This window comes from Malus domestica, chromosome 03, assembly GCF_042453785.1.
Source record: "Malus domestica chromosome 03, GDT2T_hap1".
NCBI lineage: Eukaryota > Viridiplantae > Streptophyta > Magnoliopsida > Rosales > Rosaceae > Malus > Malus domestica.
Genome location: NC_091663.1, coordinates 30,737,201 through 30,753,916, shown reverse-complemented (window position 1 = coordinate 30,753,916; position 16,716 = coordinate 30,737,201). Strand labels below are relative to the sequence as shown.

Below are 16,716 nucleotides of genomic sequence, written 5' to 3'. Positions count from 1 at the left end.
TTTTACACTAAAAAGTCAGGTACTATTGACTTTACTCTTTATTTTGTCTTTATCATTAAAACTCAAAGTTTTCAAGTTTCCTAAGAATAAATGGTTTGTCGAACCTTTTGAAATCTTCTTTCTTCTTTCAGTAAAATTAAGCAGCCGGTTGGTACTCTCTCGAATTCTTAACGACACTCACACTTGGTTCAAATGGCTAGGAAGCCAAAGAAACCATCATTTTTCAAGATCCTCCTTGGTGACTTCTCTCAGGGTCTGGTAAAATCCATCCTCCCTTCCTCCTCACTTTTCAACATCTCAATTTTTTGTTTGTGTTTTTTATTTTTCACCTTTGTGGGTTCATTTGGATAACCACCATGGACAAATTTGTTCGTGCTTTTTTTATATTTTATTTTGTGGATTCCTTTTCACTTTTCTGCATGTGTTAGATTAAATTTCTGCTGAAAATTGATATCCATTTCGTGGTTCATGCCTGAGTTTAGGGTTTTTTCTTCTTTGTAATCTTTGTGAAAATTGTTTAATCAAATATTATGGATCCCCAAATTTTGTTTTTATCAATATTACTCTGAATGTTAGCAACAATGGTTATTATTCATCAACTGTAGAACCATTTTATCTGTCAAGTTCACAAAGATTTAGTTAAATAATTTCCAAATGCTTGACTACTTTTGCTTTAGATTAATTACCATGTTATACAATTCGAATTCTGTTTGCTATAATTTTTCATGTTTGATCTCTCAAATTACAAACAATATTTGTGAATGTGATCTCAAGTGCATTGGTTATTCAAATTTGTAGCGTATACCACCTACGTTTGTTAGGAAGAACTTCAATAGACGATCACTTAGCAAATGTGACCTTAAAGGCCCTACCGGAATACGAAGAACTGTGGAATTCGAAGACAGGGAGAATGGCATATTCTTCCGCAATGGTTGGCAGGGTTTTGTGAAGGACCATCATTTAGAAGCTGGGGATCTTTTGGTTTTTGACTATGATGGTGAAACAAAGTTTAATGTCAAAATCTATGATAGAAGTGCGTGCGAGAAAGATTTCGAAGCAGCCAAGATGAATACAGTAAATCAAGCTAGAGTAAAAGATGAAAATGTTGATGTTGCCACTGGAAACTATAACAAAGAGCGCAAAATCAGAACGACTAGCAGAAGTAGTAAGTTAAGCTCTGTTTTAGTTCTCTGCATTTGGCGAAGATTTGTGTCTGATATCTTACCTTGTTTTCACTCCTTAATTCGTGTTTCGGATTCTGTAGGCAAGTATCTCATTTCTAGGAAAAGACGTTATTATGTAGAAGATACATCAACTGGATCTGTCTTGTTGAAATCGGAGAATCAATGTTTTCTAGCATTTTCAAACAAGAAACATTTACTACAATGCGTGGTGAGTACTTTGTCACTCATTTCCTAATTCAATTTGTTTTCTGAACAAGTTTTACCGTTGCGATTGAAAAATAGTGATAGATATCTTTGGTATACCCTTTAAAACTACAGTGGCTGCAGTGTGGCAGTTAATTGGAGAAACATTTCAAGAAACTTTACTTCAAAATTCGACTTCGTTTTAGGGGTGGACTGTATTATAAGTTTTAGGATTGAGTACAAAGATGTTGAATCGTTTACATGAAAACTCTTCTAGCATGCATATATGTTTTTCTTTTTAGTTTCACGGTCAAGTTTCAAGCGAAGTTATCCATGATGTTCCACATTGCAGAGGATCCCGAAGCAACTAGCGGTAGCTGAAGGCCTTATGTATAAGAATACTGTAACGCTTCAAGATCCAGTTGGGCGTTCATGGCTTATTCAACTCAGAATCAGAAGGCTTAGTTCTACTGATCATTTGGACATTTCAACAGGTTGGACAGATTGCGTGAAAGCGAACCGAATTTCACCCGGGGACACCATGATTTTTGAGTTTGTTAAGCAAGGTTTGATGCGTGTTCATATTTTCAAAAAAGGAGCAGTGAGAGGCAATAAGTGTCGTGTGGTGCTTGCTGACCCTAATGTTAAAGCTGAAAGCTAGTCGATCCCAGAGTTTCACGTCACAAATTTGCCATCCTTTTGTAAAAATGTTGTGTTCTTGTAGCCAAAGTAGTGTTCTTGTAAAAATGTTGTGACTGCAGTATTACTATTAGTTTATCTATTTTGGTTAAAGGATGATGTTATTTAATTTAATTACCCCAGCCACTCTTCTGTCTCTAATTAAGGAAAGGCCAACGAAGATTTTTATCTGATATCTTAGCTTTTTTTCACAGGTCTTCAATTGCCGTTTTTGATACAAGCAATGTTGCCCAATTTGATTCTGGAATCCTGAATGTAATCTTTTCCAAAAAGTATCATGATCCAAATCGGAGCTCGGATGTCAAAATTGCAAATTTCTAATGCGTCCCTTCGATTTCCGTCGGTCCATCTCCTTTTCAATCCACTCGGCCATTTATTCTACATCATTTAGATGATAAATAACTAATACATAAATGTGTTAGTGTTGATATATGGTAAGCTAAAATAACTAGGTAACACCAATGAATGTGAATGTGAATGTGAATGTGTTGGTATTTAGATTCCAATTATTCGACTTTGTACAATTCTAGTTGCAGACTTGCAGTTAGTGTGGGTTGGGGAAAATATATCTCTTCCTTTCAAATTTTCTTTAATTATATTACTTTCACTGTTTCACCATCATATGATATATAATAATACTCTCTTTTGAAATGCTAACTAATCAAGTTTTGAAAATTCAACAATAACGAATTTTTTTTTTGTTGTAAGCCTATTTAACTAAAGAATTATAGAAAAAGAGTGGATATAAACAACAAATTTTGGAAAAACTCAAATTTGGGAAAATGTTAAACAGCGAAAATAAAATTAAACATGAGTATGTAGAGGGAGAAAAATGTGATTATTATTTCACTTTTAGTATTCTAATTGCTTGAAATTTTGGTATGGGTGGGGTTAAGTGGAGCTCTAGAGACCCTTTGCGGGCAAGGTTCGGAGCAAAGTTGTTTGGACCCAAAATTACAACATTCACCGGTGCAATTAAGGTTATTGAGTCAGCATAGCTCCACACCATCGGATGAGAAAGTTAAAATAATGTTGTTGTTGTTAGGGGATAATATTATGGTTTTTAATCATAATAATTATCTTTTAATAATGAATTGTCTCAACGTTTTCTTATGCAAGATAAATGAGATTCAAATTATCTCAAATCTGGAAGCAATAATAGAGTTCAAGTTAACTTGGGTTAACTAGCAGTGGACGCGTAGATTGGAACAGCTTGGAGTAGAAGATCAGCACAAAGATATTAAAGATGGGGTTATTGGTCAAAAGAATGGGATTGCATTTGCATGCAGCGTGAGGCCATGGAGACTTGTATTTAGAGACTAATTCCATGCAATTAAGAGTCCAATTTGAAGAAATTAGCAATATGAGTGGTGTTTGATTAATGCCGTGCATGTCCCTAATGTGCTATTGGTTTAGTGATAACAACGGGATGATCAGAGATAAAGTTGGGATTGTATGTGGCCTTGATTTCACAAACAAGTTCGAGAGGATGGCAATCTATGAAGTTGTTAAAGATAATATTATGAGGAATATTATTTTTGATTGCTTTGGTGCCGCGGCAAATAATCTTTCAGCATGGCCGACAAGCAAATAGCACTATAAATACAAAGCTGCAAACAATGTACCAACCTCTCTAAATTAACACACAAAACGAAATATAAAATTAAAACAGTGAAATCCGAAGACTGAATTTCACATTACTAGTGGTGTTTTATTTCTTGGGTGTGCCGGTGATCTCCTTTGCGAGTGCGGTACTTATTCTTGCGGCTAGTTATGCTAGCCCTTCCCTTGTAAATGAATTTTAAGAAATAATTTTCGCACTCTTTTTTAAACACTCCCTGATTATTTGTGTCATTTAATTCTTCTTTAAATCCAAAAGGGTTAAAGTCGTGCGAATACTATTTTGCATTCTTTTGGAATCTAGACGATGTTATTGGGCGGCAATTGCCTTTTGGCTACTTAGTAACTAGTTTGTAGTTTTTCTTGTTTGGGCTTCGGCCTCAATTTACCCTTTTTTTTTTCTTTTTTTTTATCAAACAATAGATTTTGTTAAATTATATGTTAGATTAATCACCGACATAATTCAAACCCACGTTGACATGCAATGACTCAATTTTTTCTACCACTATTGTCGGCCTCAATTTACCTTCAAAAGAACATTTTTGTAGGTAATAACGTTAACGATAAATAAGTTCAACAAAAATTGAAAAATAGTCGTGTCAGATGATGATTTGACCATTCAATTCAATTGCATTAATTTTCTTTTGGTAAAAGGTGAGTGAATGGAATTTATTAAGCATATATATGTTTTAAGGAATAGGATTCTTTCTTCTCTTATTACCATTCTTTTCCATCCCCTCCTCACACACTCTTCTTTTTATCTTATTCTCTATATAAAAAATTCAAAACAAGATGTAGATGTGGCGTAATCGCAATCATTTAAATACAAGGAGATAGAAGAAGAGAGATTAGGAAGGAAGTCCTTCCTATGTTTTAAACCTACCTAAATAGTTTTACGTTTCTTTTTATTGAAGTAAAAGTGATAATCTACACTAACAAGGCTAGAGTTGAAGTCGAAACCCGTAACTGGTTAGATATGCCGTAAGAAAAACAAGGGGACAAAGGAAAAGAAAAACTGTAGCTACACGGAGCAGCCATGTATTCCTGGAAAGCTTTCAACTTTGAAAATCGCTGCAGAGCATTGTAGAACAGAAGGGTTCCAATGGCACGGAAGGGTCCTCGGAAGAAACAATCGTTTTTCAAGGTCCTACTTGGTGACTTCTCTAAGCATCTGGTAAAATCTTTGCCTTCTTTCTTATAAACTTGTCAAGATCAAACTTTTCACAGTCGTGCTTGCAACTTTTCTTTTCTTGTTTTTGGGTTCGTTTTCTAGATTAATCAGGAATTTGAGTGAATGTTAAAAATAGTAAAATACCCTTTTCATGGTTTCATGTTTGGATCTACTTTTGTTTATATTTTACTACTTGTGACGATATATTATAAAGAAATTCACATTTGAAAACTTGTTTGGTTACTCAGAAACTGAGAGAACAGTGAAAACTTATCCTCAGGGCTTTATCAACCGAGAATGATGACGTCAATAGCTTTTGGCTACTGATTTACACACACCTTTTTCTTCCATACACACTAAATTTTATGTCCTTTGTACACTTGCAAATCCATGATATCCTGGGAGTTGTGTGGACTTCTTTCTCTAAGGAGATTATTGGTGATTGCGATTTGATCGGATTAGGATTGAACTGCATTGGATTGTACAGAATTGTAGAGGATAACGATAATACAATTCTGTGTTTGGTACTACACATGACTAACTAAGGGATCGTGTGCCAAATTATGGGTGAAGAAGTCATGGGAAGATAGAACAAGAAAATTTTGCTCTACATTATCTCACCCTCTCTGCTCAGGATTAGTCAATAGACGATGGTAGAATTACTTGGAAGGTTAACAATGAATGGTATTAAATATTGAAGTTATCCAGTTTGAATTTTGTTTATTACTGATGCTAAGCTTGCTTAGTTTTATGCATTTATAGTATGGTCTTCTAAGAAGCTGTCAAATTTTGCAGCGTATACCGCATGCGTTTCTCAAAAACTTAAGTGGACTATCACTCGGCAAATGCGCTCTTAAGGGCCCTAGTGGAAAACGGTGGATTGTGGAACTGGAAGAGAGAGAGAATGGCTTGTTCTTCTATGCGGCGGGTTGGCAGGATTTTGTGAAGGATCATCTTTTACAAGTGGGGGATTTTCTGGTTTTTTATTACTATGGTGAATCCAAATTTAAAGTCAAAATATACGATAAAAGTGCCTGTGAGAAGGATGTAGAGGAAGCCAACGGGAAGAGTAGCAATCCAGTTTCCTTGGAAAATTATAAAGGAAATCAAGCTAGAGTAAAAGAGGAAATTGTCGAATCTGAAGCTGAAAACTACGATACAGACTGTGAAAACAAAGCAACTATTGCTAACACAAGAAGTGGTAAGTTGTAGATTTGTATGTGTATTTTCTGTAACGGCTTTCCTCACCCCTTCTCATTATCTTGTTTCAATTTTGTGCTGTGTAGGGAATGCCATGTCTGGAAAGAGACCTACAACTGGTTATGTAAAAGAAACATCAAGCACATGCTTCACATTCAAATCGGAGAATCCATGTTTCATGGAAACTCTGAAGAAGCATCAAGAATATTGTCTGGTGAGTACTCTGTCACTGATTCTTAAGCCATTTTTTGTTTTGTGAAAACATTTTCTTATTGTTTTGGAAAAGAGTAAAAGATTATTTTTCTAAAAATATTTTCAAGAAAGCTTCCTTGAAAGTTCCACCACTTGTTAGTGAGTGCACTACATTATGAGTATTAGACTTCAGTACAAGGTTAACGAATCTGTTTCTATGTTTAAGACAAATGGACTCTCCTTTGATATTTTAAAATTTCAGGTGATTCCAAAGAAACTAGCCATATCTGAAGGTCTTATGAGCATGGGCACTATAATGCTTCGAAATGAATCCGGAAGATCATGGTGTGCTAAAGTTATACTTCGTCCCAAGTCATCTTTCCATCGCATGGAATTGACAACAGGTTGGGCAGAATTTTGTAAGGCGAACCAGATTTCAGTTGGGGACACTGTCATTTTTGAGTTTGTCAAGCAAAGCGTAATTCAAATTCATGTTTTCAGAGCAGTGAGAGGCAAGAGGTGTGCTGTGGTACTAGATACCCTCAATGTAAAGAACGAAGGCTAGTTAAAAATGTCTTGACTGCAATTCACATCTGCATTCTGCGCAAGCGCAATCTTCTTGTATTTTCTTCCCCAGCCGCCGGCAGCCAGTCTTCTGTTTCTGTGATATATCTACTGATTGTTTTATGGTAGCTTTTTGTTTCTATGATGCAGAACTTGAATTGAGAGAGATGAGTTGAGTAGAGCTTGTGCACATGTAAGATGTTAGCCATTCATCCAAGATGGGACTGAATTCAAATGCCATTATATCTCGTTCTTTATATTTTTATTCCTCGTCTCATCTCAGAAAAACCAGCTTCAAAGTTGGTCTCGTAAACGTGCTGAGTATCAATCCCATGGTTGTTCAAACTCAACTTTCTTTAGTTGTCAAAAAACTCATCTTGCATCAACTTCATTTTGTTCCTCTAGCCTCAGGATTGAGTCAATCAAAGAAGAATCAACAGATATAAAGAAGCGAAGGAGGACAAAAGGGGTGTGCGGAAATTTTCTTCCCTTACAATTGTTGATAATCTTTCATACTGGTTCTGCATTTGTGTCGGGTCTGAAAATTTAGCTTCATTCACAAAAGAAAAGAAAACGAACAAGCGAAGCGCAAGGTAATCGGTAAAAAGTCCAAAAAGATAAAGCAAAGGCCATCTCAATGCAATACTCGAACTCTCATTTTGGGTCCAATGCAAATGATTCAAATGTTCAAACTCAAATTTTAGTGTCGAGTCTAAGAGCTTTTCTCTGTGCGCATGGGCTGTGTATGATGCGGATTTAATTCACAAACGACTGACATTGCAACTAAATATCAATGTTATATTAACTACGTTATATGTATGTATATATTAACGCGTTGGTACTAAATGTTGACGCCATATCAAATACCGATGAAATATTCGTCGTTAACATGACATTGATATTCGGTTGCAATATCATAGATGAAGTTGTTCAAGTCTGAGCCATGCACAGCTCCGTGTACGAAGTTCAAGTCGTTAATATGACACTAATATTCGGTTGCAATATCAATTGCATTAAAAGGTCGTACCCAGTGCACAAGGCTCCCGCTTTACGCAGGGTCTGGGAGAGGTGAATGTCGGGCCTTCATTGATAAAATTTCACTAGTGGTTTCGCTTTCACATATGAACCCTGCCTCCCTTTTATGTTTCTCCAACCTGCACAAATATTTTATTTTTAAGCTATTATACACTAACAGATTGTTATTAATATATCGGGGTGTTTAGCAGTTACTTGGATTAGGATGATGAAGCTTGTAAACGAGTTTGTAGTAGAATAAACTTTAAACTTTAGTTCCTTAGCTCACATGTAGTTGCTAACGTAGAGAGAGGGTGGGGCAGGAAAGAGAGTAAAGATAGTTGTACGAAAATTCTATCTTCTTCACAAGAATATTTTCATTATGGCCAGAACATGGATGGTATATCATGTATTTTTATATAAGTGGTAGGAAATTTTATTTTTTAAGTTATTAACTTTTTAACATACATATCCCACAATTTGTATAGTAACACGTGATGTACCACCCTGTGTACCGGTCAAATTGAAAAATCTCTCATTTTTCATCTACATTTTGACTTTATTTATAATAAACATAACGGACTTACTTGCCCTACAAGTAAGAAAGCCTAAGATCTCTCTCTTGATCAGAAATTTGCTACTTCAAAACCCTAGTGTGGCTGGCCTGTTGAGAGTTGTTCCCATCGATAAGGGATAAGGTTTGCTATGTGTTTATATGGTTTTGGGTTACTTCCCATATTGCTAATTGTTTTTATGATGGAAGCCCAATTTCATCATGGTATTAGAGCGGGTTGTCTTCGTGTGAAGCTGAACGGCCACACGCGCTCCACGTCATTCAGTTGTTGTCTATCTGTAGGCTTGAAAATTCGCCACACATGCAGGGGCTCCACGTCACCCAGTGGTTGTGTAGGCTTGAAACACATGCAGGGGCGTATGTTTATATGACCTTGGACTATTCCTTGCCAATTGGTTTTACGCCAATTTCATCGCGGCAAACCTCGAAGAGCTGAACTACGCCACTCTCTCTACATTCAACAGCGAAACATATAGAGCACCTGCAGCCAGCGACAATGTTCGGATCTCAATCTTCGTCGTCCCTCTTCAGAACGTCCTCGTCCCTCTCCAGAACATCTTCGTTCCTCTTCAGAACGGAGTCGTCGACCCCCGTCTTTGGGAAGCCATTGTCGACCCCAGCCTTCTTCACTCCCTGGACCCGGGCTTTTCGATTCGGCTCCATATTATCGTTTCAAACTCAGCAGCAACAGCAGCGGACATTGTCGCTTCGGCCTGCTGGCGCCTATGCACTTCGGCGTCCATTTTCTACGCATCAAGAGCCAACGCTCTTCCGTTGCTCCTCTCAGATGGCTCCCGTTGCTCCTCTCCCTTTCGTTCTCCCCGGTGGCGATATTCAAGTATGGTTTTCCCTTTTGTTATTGATTGTTCAGTGCACTTCCCTAACCCTAGCTTTCACTTTTCGTTTTGATTTTGAATTTTCTAAATTCTGTCTTAATTTTTGGCTCCCCTCTAGCCATTTTAATTTTAGTTAATGATGTTCTTAATTTTGCACAAGTAGCTCTGTAGCTCTTCGAGATTTTGAAACCTAACTTTTGAAATGTTGAAATCAAGGGTTTAATCTATGTTTGTTTAATTATTTTCCTATGTAACTGGGGTTTCTTGTTTGTTTGTATCTCAGTCGACCAAAGAAACCATCAGCAACGTAAACGATGTCTCACTCGAAATTACTAAGCAGCTGCTCACGACTGAAGGCAAAGGGAAGAACATGGTGTTCTCCCCGCTGTCCATCCAGGTTGTGCTGTGGCTGTTAACGGCCGGGTCAAAGGGTCCCACAAGGGAGCAGTTGCTCGCTTTCCTCAGGTCCAAGTCCACGGACCAACTCAACTCCCTTGCCTCCCATCTTGTCCCTCTCATCTTCACAGACGGGTCTACCAAAGGCGGTCCCTGCCTAAGTTTTGCTAATGGCCTTTGGGTTAAGGATACTATCCCCATCATACCTTCCTTCAAAGAGGTTGTGGACACTGCTTACAAGGCAGCTATAAAACATGTTAGTTTTGTGAACCCTGAGGAAGTGAGACGTGAAGTGAATTTATGGGCCGAGAAGGCGACGAAAGGCCTTATCACTGAGGCTCTTTCTCCTGGGTCAATTGACCACACCACCACTCTTATATTGTCAAATGCTTTATACTTCAAAGGCCTTTGGAGCAGAAAGTTCGATGCATCGAGAACAATAACGGACAACTTCCACCTTCTCAACGGTACTTCCGTTATGGCGCCTTTCATGAGAAGCTCCGGAGAACATTTTGTTAGAGCCTTTGACGGCTTCAAAGTCTTGAAGCTTCCTTATTCACAGGGTGAAGACAAGGAGCGGCAGTTTTCCATGTACTTGTTGCTGCCAGATGAAAAATATGGTCTCCCAGCTTTGGTCGAGCGAGTTTGTTCCGAGCCTGGTTTCTTAGATCGCCATCACCCCAGAAGAAGAGCCCCAGTTGGCGAATTCAAAATCCCAAGGTTTAAGATTACCTCCGGCTTTACAGCTTCTGAAATTCTCATGGATTTAGGACTGGTGTTGCCTTTCAATGGTGACGGTGATTTGACAGAGATGTTGGAATCAGGTGTAGTAGGTAAGGCCAAAATGATTCATAAATCCTTCATTGAAGTCGATGAAGATGGCACAAAAGCTGCAGCTGCTTCTGTTTATTACACACTTATGTGTTCTGCTGGACCGGTTGAACGGATTGAAGAGATAGACTTCGTGGCTGATCACCCATTCCTGCTGTTGATCAGAGAGGAAACGACTGGGACTGTTATGTTCATTGGTCACGTCCTGAATCCGCTTGAAGAATGATTTTATCATAGATAGGGTCAGAAAATCTTTCCTCTAGGATTTGCTTCTATGCATGCTAGTTTATGTTTCACTTAGATCAGGTAGTCCATTTAATGTAATTAAGAACTCGTACTAGTTTTTCTGGACGGAAATAACTAGTACTCTTATGTTTTCGGTTTTTGATTGCCTAATATTTTTACATTTGAGGTTCACCGATTGCTCTGCGTTTCTCAGAAAATATTGGCTTTTGGATAGGCAATGAACGAACATGATGATGGGATATTTTGGTCTAGACCATAGTATCGTATCCAATCTCGTCTCGTTTTTGTTAATTTATATTTAATTGTGCAAACAAAAGGGTCTCCGGACTCGCCGGTGCTTGTTTGTCTAACGTCGCCGCCGGAGCAGGTTGATGCCAAGGCTGCTTGATGCCTTGCACTGTCTTTTAGGGTACGAAGTTCTTCCTTCATCAGATGGAGGGTCTTTAGTACTTTTTGGGTTCTTGATTTAACCGAAGTGAGTGAGGAACGAGGATGGTTAATGCTTTTTTAGGTTCCTTCGAACTAAAAACAAGAGGTTTCGAATTTGAAACCCACTGTTAGCCAGACTTGTGGCCAGAGGAAGGCTGAAATGCCTCTGTGAAACTTCCTGGCTCCCGGAAAGGATGGATAACCGTAGCTTGCCACTAGTCGTCCCCCTTAAAAAAAATTAAATAAATAAAAACATTGTAACTTGCCAACTTTGTGGTAAACCTAAAAATCTGCTTTTTCTGAACCCAATCGGGTCAATCTAACATAATTTAACCGGATCATTGTATCATAATTGCCAGGAATAGAGAGAGAACTGCTATACATGGAAACTACTACTCAAAATATACAAGAAAAATCCACACATAAATCTCCAAACGTCCCTAAAATTCAAACCACCCCAACCCTCAGCCCATATATATCTATCTCCTCAGTACAACAGAGTACCCAAAACAAAAAATGAAAAAACGGGTACTATAAATTCCAGCTCACCACCACGACAGCCTGCATCATCAACGCATTGTTTTACAGTGTTAGACATTTTCCCTGCGTGAGAACGTCTAAAGAAAGGGCAACGAAGAAATGCAAATCCCAGAACTACCAAATGGTAGAAGCAAGCGCTCATGCTTAACACTTTCACAACACAAAAGGCTTCTTTCATTTTCACAACACAAAACGCTTCTTCCGAAAATTGAATTGATTTTCCTTCGTTTGGTTGACATTTTTTTCATTTGAATAACACCCCGATCGTATGATTAGCTATTGTGCCAGCTTCACTAAAGAGGGCAGCTTTCATTTTTTTTATTTTCCAATGTCATTATGTTTGTCCATGCTTCATGACTTTGTTAAGCACACTAAAACAAAAGAACCAAGGAAATTCACATATGCACAGAGGAAATTGGATAATGCAGCGACACATACCAGGATTTTTAAAAGTCTCCGATGTTGGTAGTGCGGGCAATGACATCTCTGCAAAGCATAGTAGCCATGAGGTAATGGACTTGCACATAAAGGAAAATATGCAATTTATAGAATCCCAGTATTATTTGTCGCATAGTATATAGATTTTTTGAGGGAAAAGGGCAACAAAAGTTATTCTTTGCCCGATCAATTACCAGGTGCACAAAAGGACAACGATGAATCTGAGGAAGATGAAGGCCATGGCGCTGCAGTGTTGTCACTCAAATCACATGAAAAGCTGAAACCTGTTGTATTGTCAATTATCGCATCCGCAGGTAAGCTTCGAAGTAAACACCCTGCATTTGAGCAAAATTGAAAGTACCAATCTTATAAAAATAATGATTCGGGAATTACTTGATCGCCGCCACCAAGTACATATGAGGTATCATGAATCCAACATTACACTCTAGAACACCTAGGTAATGTACATTTAGGATACGTATTGCTAAAACACCCTGCATTTGATCTAAGTGACATCAATTTCAGTTACACTAATAGCATTGCAACCGGCATTTTATAAAGCACCCACAACACAGTACAAAGAATATTCCCACTCCTAAACATGACATTGGATATCAAACCTTCAGAAGAATATAATCAATCAATAAAAGAAACAGGAGAAAGATTGAAAATGTCATACCTTGCTGCACGTATTCTGTTGCAGTGCCCACCAGGGATCCAGGGAAAAAAAAGGTAAAAGATCAGATATAATGAAAGAAAAGAGGAAAAATAATTAAAAGAATGGCGTGGCAGGATGAGCACCTTGAATGCTAAAGTCTTTCAAGTCAATATCACAAAGCTCATAAACATTTTCCATCACCCCGCCTTTTCTCAACATGGACCCAAACACAGAAGCACAGATTATAGCTTGTCTATTTGTAATTAACATTTGCTTTTGTATTCCCGAAATATAAGTGTTTAATGAGCTACAGCAGGAAGGACTCGGGGCAGCAACATTGCGACATGATTTAACTACTTCTGAAGGCTGCTTAAATTCCAAAGGGCAAACTGCACAAGTGAAATTCATTTTCATGAGAAAAGATGGTACAGTATATAAAAAAGGTCGTACCCAGTGCACAAGGCTCCCGCTTTACGCAAGGTCTGGGAGAGGTGAATGTCGGCTAGCCTTACCCCCATTTATGGAGAGGCTGCTCCCAAGTCTCGAACCCGAGACCTACCGCTCATGGGCGAAGGCACTTGCCATCGCACCAAGTGCGACCTCATGGTACAGTATATAACAAGTCCAAAAATACACAGCATGTAAAGATGTAACCATCAAGCTACTAAAACCAAGTAAAACGTATATGGTTCATTTACAAGTATAAGCAAGCCAAATCTCAAACTTAAAACTACAGGGCAAAAGCGGATAAAAAACTGAAAGGTTTATCATATTTCCGTTCACAAGCCAGTGAAAAAGTGGGTACACATAATTTGGATGCTTCACTCATTTCATGACTGAATTTGGTAATTAGTGAATCAATACGCCGCCTAATGCAGCTTCACTTGTCCTTATGTTACCCAACACAAGGTTGTAAAACCGTTGTGCGCTGTTGGTTTTATACACAACTAACTTGTACAATTTCCATAAGAATATGGCATTCCATTCAGCACATGTACCTCCAGAGAAGTTATTCATGAGTGAACACTAAGTACTGCAGATAAACATATTGATTAAATAGGCTACATAAATATTAGTGAAGAAGAATCAATGATTAGGTTACCCTAAAAGATAGTACAAATAAAAATAACTTAAACACTTCCTCCAGAAAGAACCAAATAAAAATGGTAATACTAGAGACGCAAGTCTTTCATTGGCCAGGAAAGGCTACACATGAAATTAACAATATGATTCATAAAATGAAACAAAAGTAACAAATGCTGATCTTCAAAGTTTACTATCTCTTATCGGCTCAAACAAATTGTCTTTTCATTTTCTATATTGACACTAAAAAATTCATACTTCAATAAATAGAGGAACCTGCTTACTGCATTCACTGTTTTTTTCGATACTTCAGGCAAGACGAACAACTTAACAATAGATTAGATGCTGAAACCACAATTTCTAAAGTGTAAATAATTAGTTGTACAGATACTTGAAAACTGTACCTTTGTTAACTTTGCAGGCAGATAATATTCGAAATGCAGTATTGGCAGCATCTGACGAGAGTTTCCTTGAAAGATATGAAAATACCACACCTTTACAATCACTTAGAGTATCAGTATAATTAAGCCCACCCACTAAATTTTTATTCTCATTCATCATCAATTGTTTTCCTGAGATCCTTAGTGCAGCATCCGCTATTGCATGCTGGCAAATTGGTCTGCAGCACTCTTTGAGAGGGTCAACAGTTGTGCAAGCCTCCACTAAACTGCTTGTATTTACTGTTTTCTCAAAGGCATTAATGTCCTTCACTGGACAGGACCCACCAGTAAGATTTGACGAATTTATGGAGCAGAGTGTAGGTACTGAACTGTTGGCACCCCTACTGGCTAAGATACTGATGATATCTTTAAAACAATCATTCGCGACTGAATTTTGCAGAACCAACTTATCAGAGTTGAAGCTATAGAGACCCTGGAAGATGCGGATTAAACTACTAAACTGCGGGCAACACATTACATTTCCTAATATTGCCGCCAAAGGTTGAAAGCAATCAGTAGCTGTCTTTTCTATTACACTTGATATGGTAGAAAAATTCACAGGACACTTCCCGGTTAAAACAGGCTCATATCTTGTCGGAAAATTCGGGTACATCGGTTGTGAAGGTTCATCTGCAGGATTTGGGTAGTTTGGAATAACAGCTGGTGATATTTCAATGGGATTAAAGAACCCAGTAGTAGGTGGATTAGCTAGGCCTAGCTCTGCCACGGAAGAAGCATGACTTGGGTCAAATACTGTCTGCACTGCCTCGACATCTTGGAAACTGGATAACCAGATAAAGAATAATAATAGCTGGCAGCACAAAGAACCTGCAGTGACATATAAGCCTGTCTTCAGAAGAAGTAGCAAGGACGCATTACTCATTGACCAAAATACAATGCATATATTGCAAGTTTAGATTTACTTCCAAAGAAAAGCTACCAACATAATCAATTCCAGCAATACCTAATGGATAGCTATCCTCTGGTCATACAAACTTTACACTAAGGAACGAGACCTTAATATTTTGCCGCACATTAAGTAGTATTGTAACCATCTTTTTGTTCATCCTGCCCCTACCAAAGAATCCCTAAACAAGCTATTTAGAATAAATACAAACTTACCCTTATGATGAATAGCAGCCTTTAAACAATCCATAACTCCCAAAGCCCTTGAGTACCATTGAGATTTACATTAGTAAGTGGTACTTGAGTTCGTGACAGGCCCAAAAATAGCTCAACCCAATGCAGCAATACCTATGCCGCCTTCAAGCATCAACACAAACCCAGAAGGGAAACTCATTAACTCCTCTCGAGTGCAGATAAAAGGGCATAAATGTGCTCTGAATATACGCTCTTTTGGATTATTAATACGCTTACAGTATACACAAGTATAACACATAATCCACCTGATATATAACACATAATCACAACCCTAAGTAGATGCAAGCTTGCATTCGCAACTAGGCCGAATATCGGTGTCTCTAGTGTGACCATTCAAGATGAATTCTTTCACTCTTCAGAAATCAAAGCACACAAACAATTTACCTAAATTTTCTTTCTTTCGAACAAGAACCCGACGAGAAATAATCAAATGGAAATTTATGAAGCTATAAAACTGAAAAGCCACACTGAACTGAAGATTGAAATAACTCGTAAATTGACAAATCTGAGATACCACTGACAAAGTGTAGCAAATCTTAAAATTCCCAATTTTTTTTAATCTAAAAATAAATTAAAAAACTTTAACTACCATAAAAAAGTTGCATCTTTTTCACTGTATTTTTCCAGACTTTCTCGGCCACCAAACAGCAGATAATCACATGAATTTAAGCAACAAAAAAAAGGAACTAAAAGAAACAGAAGAGTACCTGTAGACATTGAAGCCATCGAACATGGTTTTAGCGAGAAATTGAAAGGATTCCCGGGTTCGGGATCGTGAAGCTTAAGCAGGCATGGCTTTCGGAAGGATGGGTCGGAAAACTGGTCGATTTGGACGCCCGGAATCTGAGCTGAGCTGAGCTGAGCTGAAATGGAGGTGGGGTGGTCAGTCGTGGGGGTGTGTGTGTGTTCAGTAAAACTGCTTTTGTGCTTTTTGGGTGGTGGATATAGTGGACGACAGCGGTCTCAACCTTTTGCCCCTTTGTTGACTTCTACGGTTTTTACCCATTTCACAAACCATTTGCCGAGTACCAACTCACCCATAGAATTATACAAATATTTTATTACAAAATAACACTAGCATCTTATGATCCTTATTTACACCGAGGAAAATTATGGAACTTTATTTAACGATAGAAGTTTGAGTCGGTAAAGATCGTTCTTTTCACTAGATGAAAATTTAGATTTGAGTTCTGTTGTGGCCAATTTTTTTTTGCTGGACTATCTGTAAAAACCAAAAAAGAGTGTAAGATCCTCTAT

The 16,716-nt window shown here is 38.0% G+C and overlaps 4 protein-coding genes across 6 annotated transcripts; 3 read left to right on the top strand and 1 right to left on the bottom strand.

Moving 5' to 3' along the window:
* Window positions 1–65: 65 nt before the first annotated feature.
* On the top strand, window positions 66–2,239 carry LOC114824035 (B3 domain-containing protein At4g01580-like). 2 transcript variants are annotated; one of them, XM_070819293.1, is made up of 4 exons: window positions 66–258; window positions 799–1,165; window positions 1,265–1,392; window positions 1,670–2,239. In XM_070819293.1, exons 1-4 carry the CDS (start codon window positions 193–195, stop codon window positions 1,736–1,738), a joined length of 630 nt encoding a protein of 209 aa, XP_070675394.1. In that variant the 5' UTR covers window positions 66–192; the 3' UTR covers window positions 1,739–2,239. The 2 variants fall into 2 exon arrangements, with proteins under 2 accessions (XP_070675394.1, XP_028956071.2); XM_029100238.2 differs by having other exon boundaries at window positions 68–258; window positions 1,720–2,239.
* Window positions 2,240–4,660: 2,421 nt separating this feature from the next.
* On the top strand, window positions 4,661–7,078 carry LOC114824033 (putative B3 domain-containing protein At5g66980). Its single transcript, XM_070818448.1, has 4 exons — window positions 4,661–4,860; window positions 5,653–6,058; window positions 6,144–6,271; window positions 6,512–7,078. Exons 1-4 carry the CDS (start codon window positions 4,789–4,791, stop codon window positions 6,812–6,814), a joined length of 909 nt encoding a protein of 302 aa, XP_070674549.1. The 5' UTR covers window positions 4,661–4,788; the 3' UTR covers window positions 6,815–7,078.
* Window positions 7,079–8,795: 1,717 nt separating this feature from the next.
* On the top strand, window positions 8,796–10,881 carry LOC139187459 (serpin-ZX-like). Its single transcript, XM_029100233.2, has 2 exons — window positions 8,796–9,239; window positions 9,521–10,881. Exons 1-2 carry the CDS (start codon window positions 8,898–8,900, stop codon window positions 10,688–10,690), a joined length of 1,512 nt encoding a protein of 503 aa, XP_028956066.2. The 5' UTR covers window positions 8,796–8,897; the 3' UTR covers window positions 10,691–10,881.
* Window positions 10,882–11,409: 528 nt separating this feature from the next.
* Window positions 11,410–16,470, bottom strand: LOC114824034 (uncharacterized GPI-anchored protein At1g61900-like). Of its 2 annotated transcripts, XM_029100236.2 has the most exons (8): window positions 16,167–16,470; window positions 15,421–15,561; window positions 14,263–15,126; window positions 12,919–13,164; window positions 12,797–12,811; window positions 12,312–12,452; window positions 12,118–12,165; window positions 11,410–11,700 (listed from the first exon to the last, which is right to left on the bottom strand). In XM_029100236.2, exons 2-8 carry the CDS (start codon window positions 15,452–15,454, stop codon window positions 11,627–11,629), a joined length of 1,422 nt encoding a protein of 473 aa, XP_028956069.2. In that variant the 5' UTR covers window positions 15,455–15,561; window positions 16,167–16,470; the 3' UTR covers window positions 11,410–11,626. The 2 variants fall into 2 exon arrangements, with proteins under 2 accessions (XP_028956069.2, XP_028956070.2); XM_029100237.2 differs by lacking the exon at window positions 15,421–15,561 and having other exon boundaries at window positions 16,167–16,422.
* Window positions 16,471–16,716: the final 246 nt, after the last annotated feature.

Bases quoted from the DNA above. Each gene is read 5' to 3' on its own strand.
- LOC139187459 (XM_029100233.2), top strand. From the start codon at position 8,898: ATGTTCGGATCTCAATCTTCGTCGTCCCTCTTCAGAACGTCCTCGTCC. The intron at 9,240-9,520 runs GTATGGTTTTCC...TTTGTATCTCAG, and splicing joins TCCCCGGTGGCGATATTCAA to TCGACCAAAGAAACCATCAG.
- LOC114824033 (XM_070818448.1), top strand. From the start codon at position 4,789: ATGGCACGGAAGGGTCCTCGGAAGAAACAATCGTTTTTCAAGGTCCTA. The intron at 4,861-5,652 runs GTAAAATCTTTG...CAAATTTTGCAG, and splicing joins GTGACTTCTCTAAGCATCTG to CGTATACCGCATGCGTTTCT. The intron at 6,272-6,511 runs GTGAGTACTCTG...TTAAAATTTCAG, and splicing joins AGCATCAAGAATATTGTCTG to GTGATTCCAAAGAAACTAGC.
- LOC114824034 (XM_029100236.2), bottom strand. From the start codon at position 15,454: ATGGATTGTTTAAAGGCTGCTATTCATCATAAGG. The intron at 13,165-14,262 runs GTACAGTTTTCA...TCACTTGTGCAG, and splicing joins TGCCTGCAAAGTTAACAAAG to TTTGCCCTTTGGAATTTAAG. The intron at 12,166-12,311 runs GTAATTGATCGG...TATGCTTTGCAG, and splicing joins GTTGTCCTTTTGTGCACCTG to AGATGTCATTGCCCGCACTA.
- LOC114824035 (XM_029100238.2), top strand. From the start codon at position 193: ATGGCTAGGAAGCCAAAGAAACCATCATTTTTCAAGATCCTCCTTGGT. The intron at 1,166-1,264 runs GTAAGTTAAGCT...CGGATTCTGTAG, and splicing joins CAGAACGACTAGCAGAAGTA to GCAAGTATCTCATTTCTAGG. The intron at 1,393-1,719 runs GTGAGTACTTTG...TCCACATTGCAG, and splicing joins AACATTTACTACAATGCGTG to AGGATCCCGAAGCAACTAGC.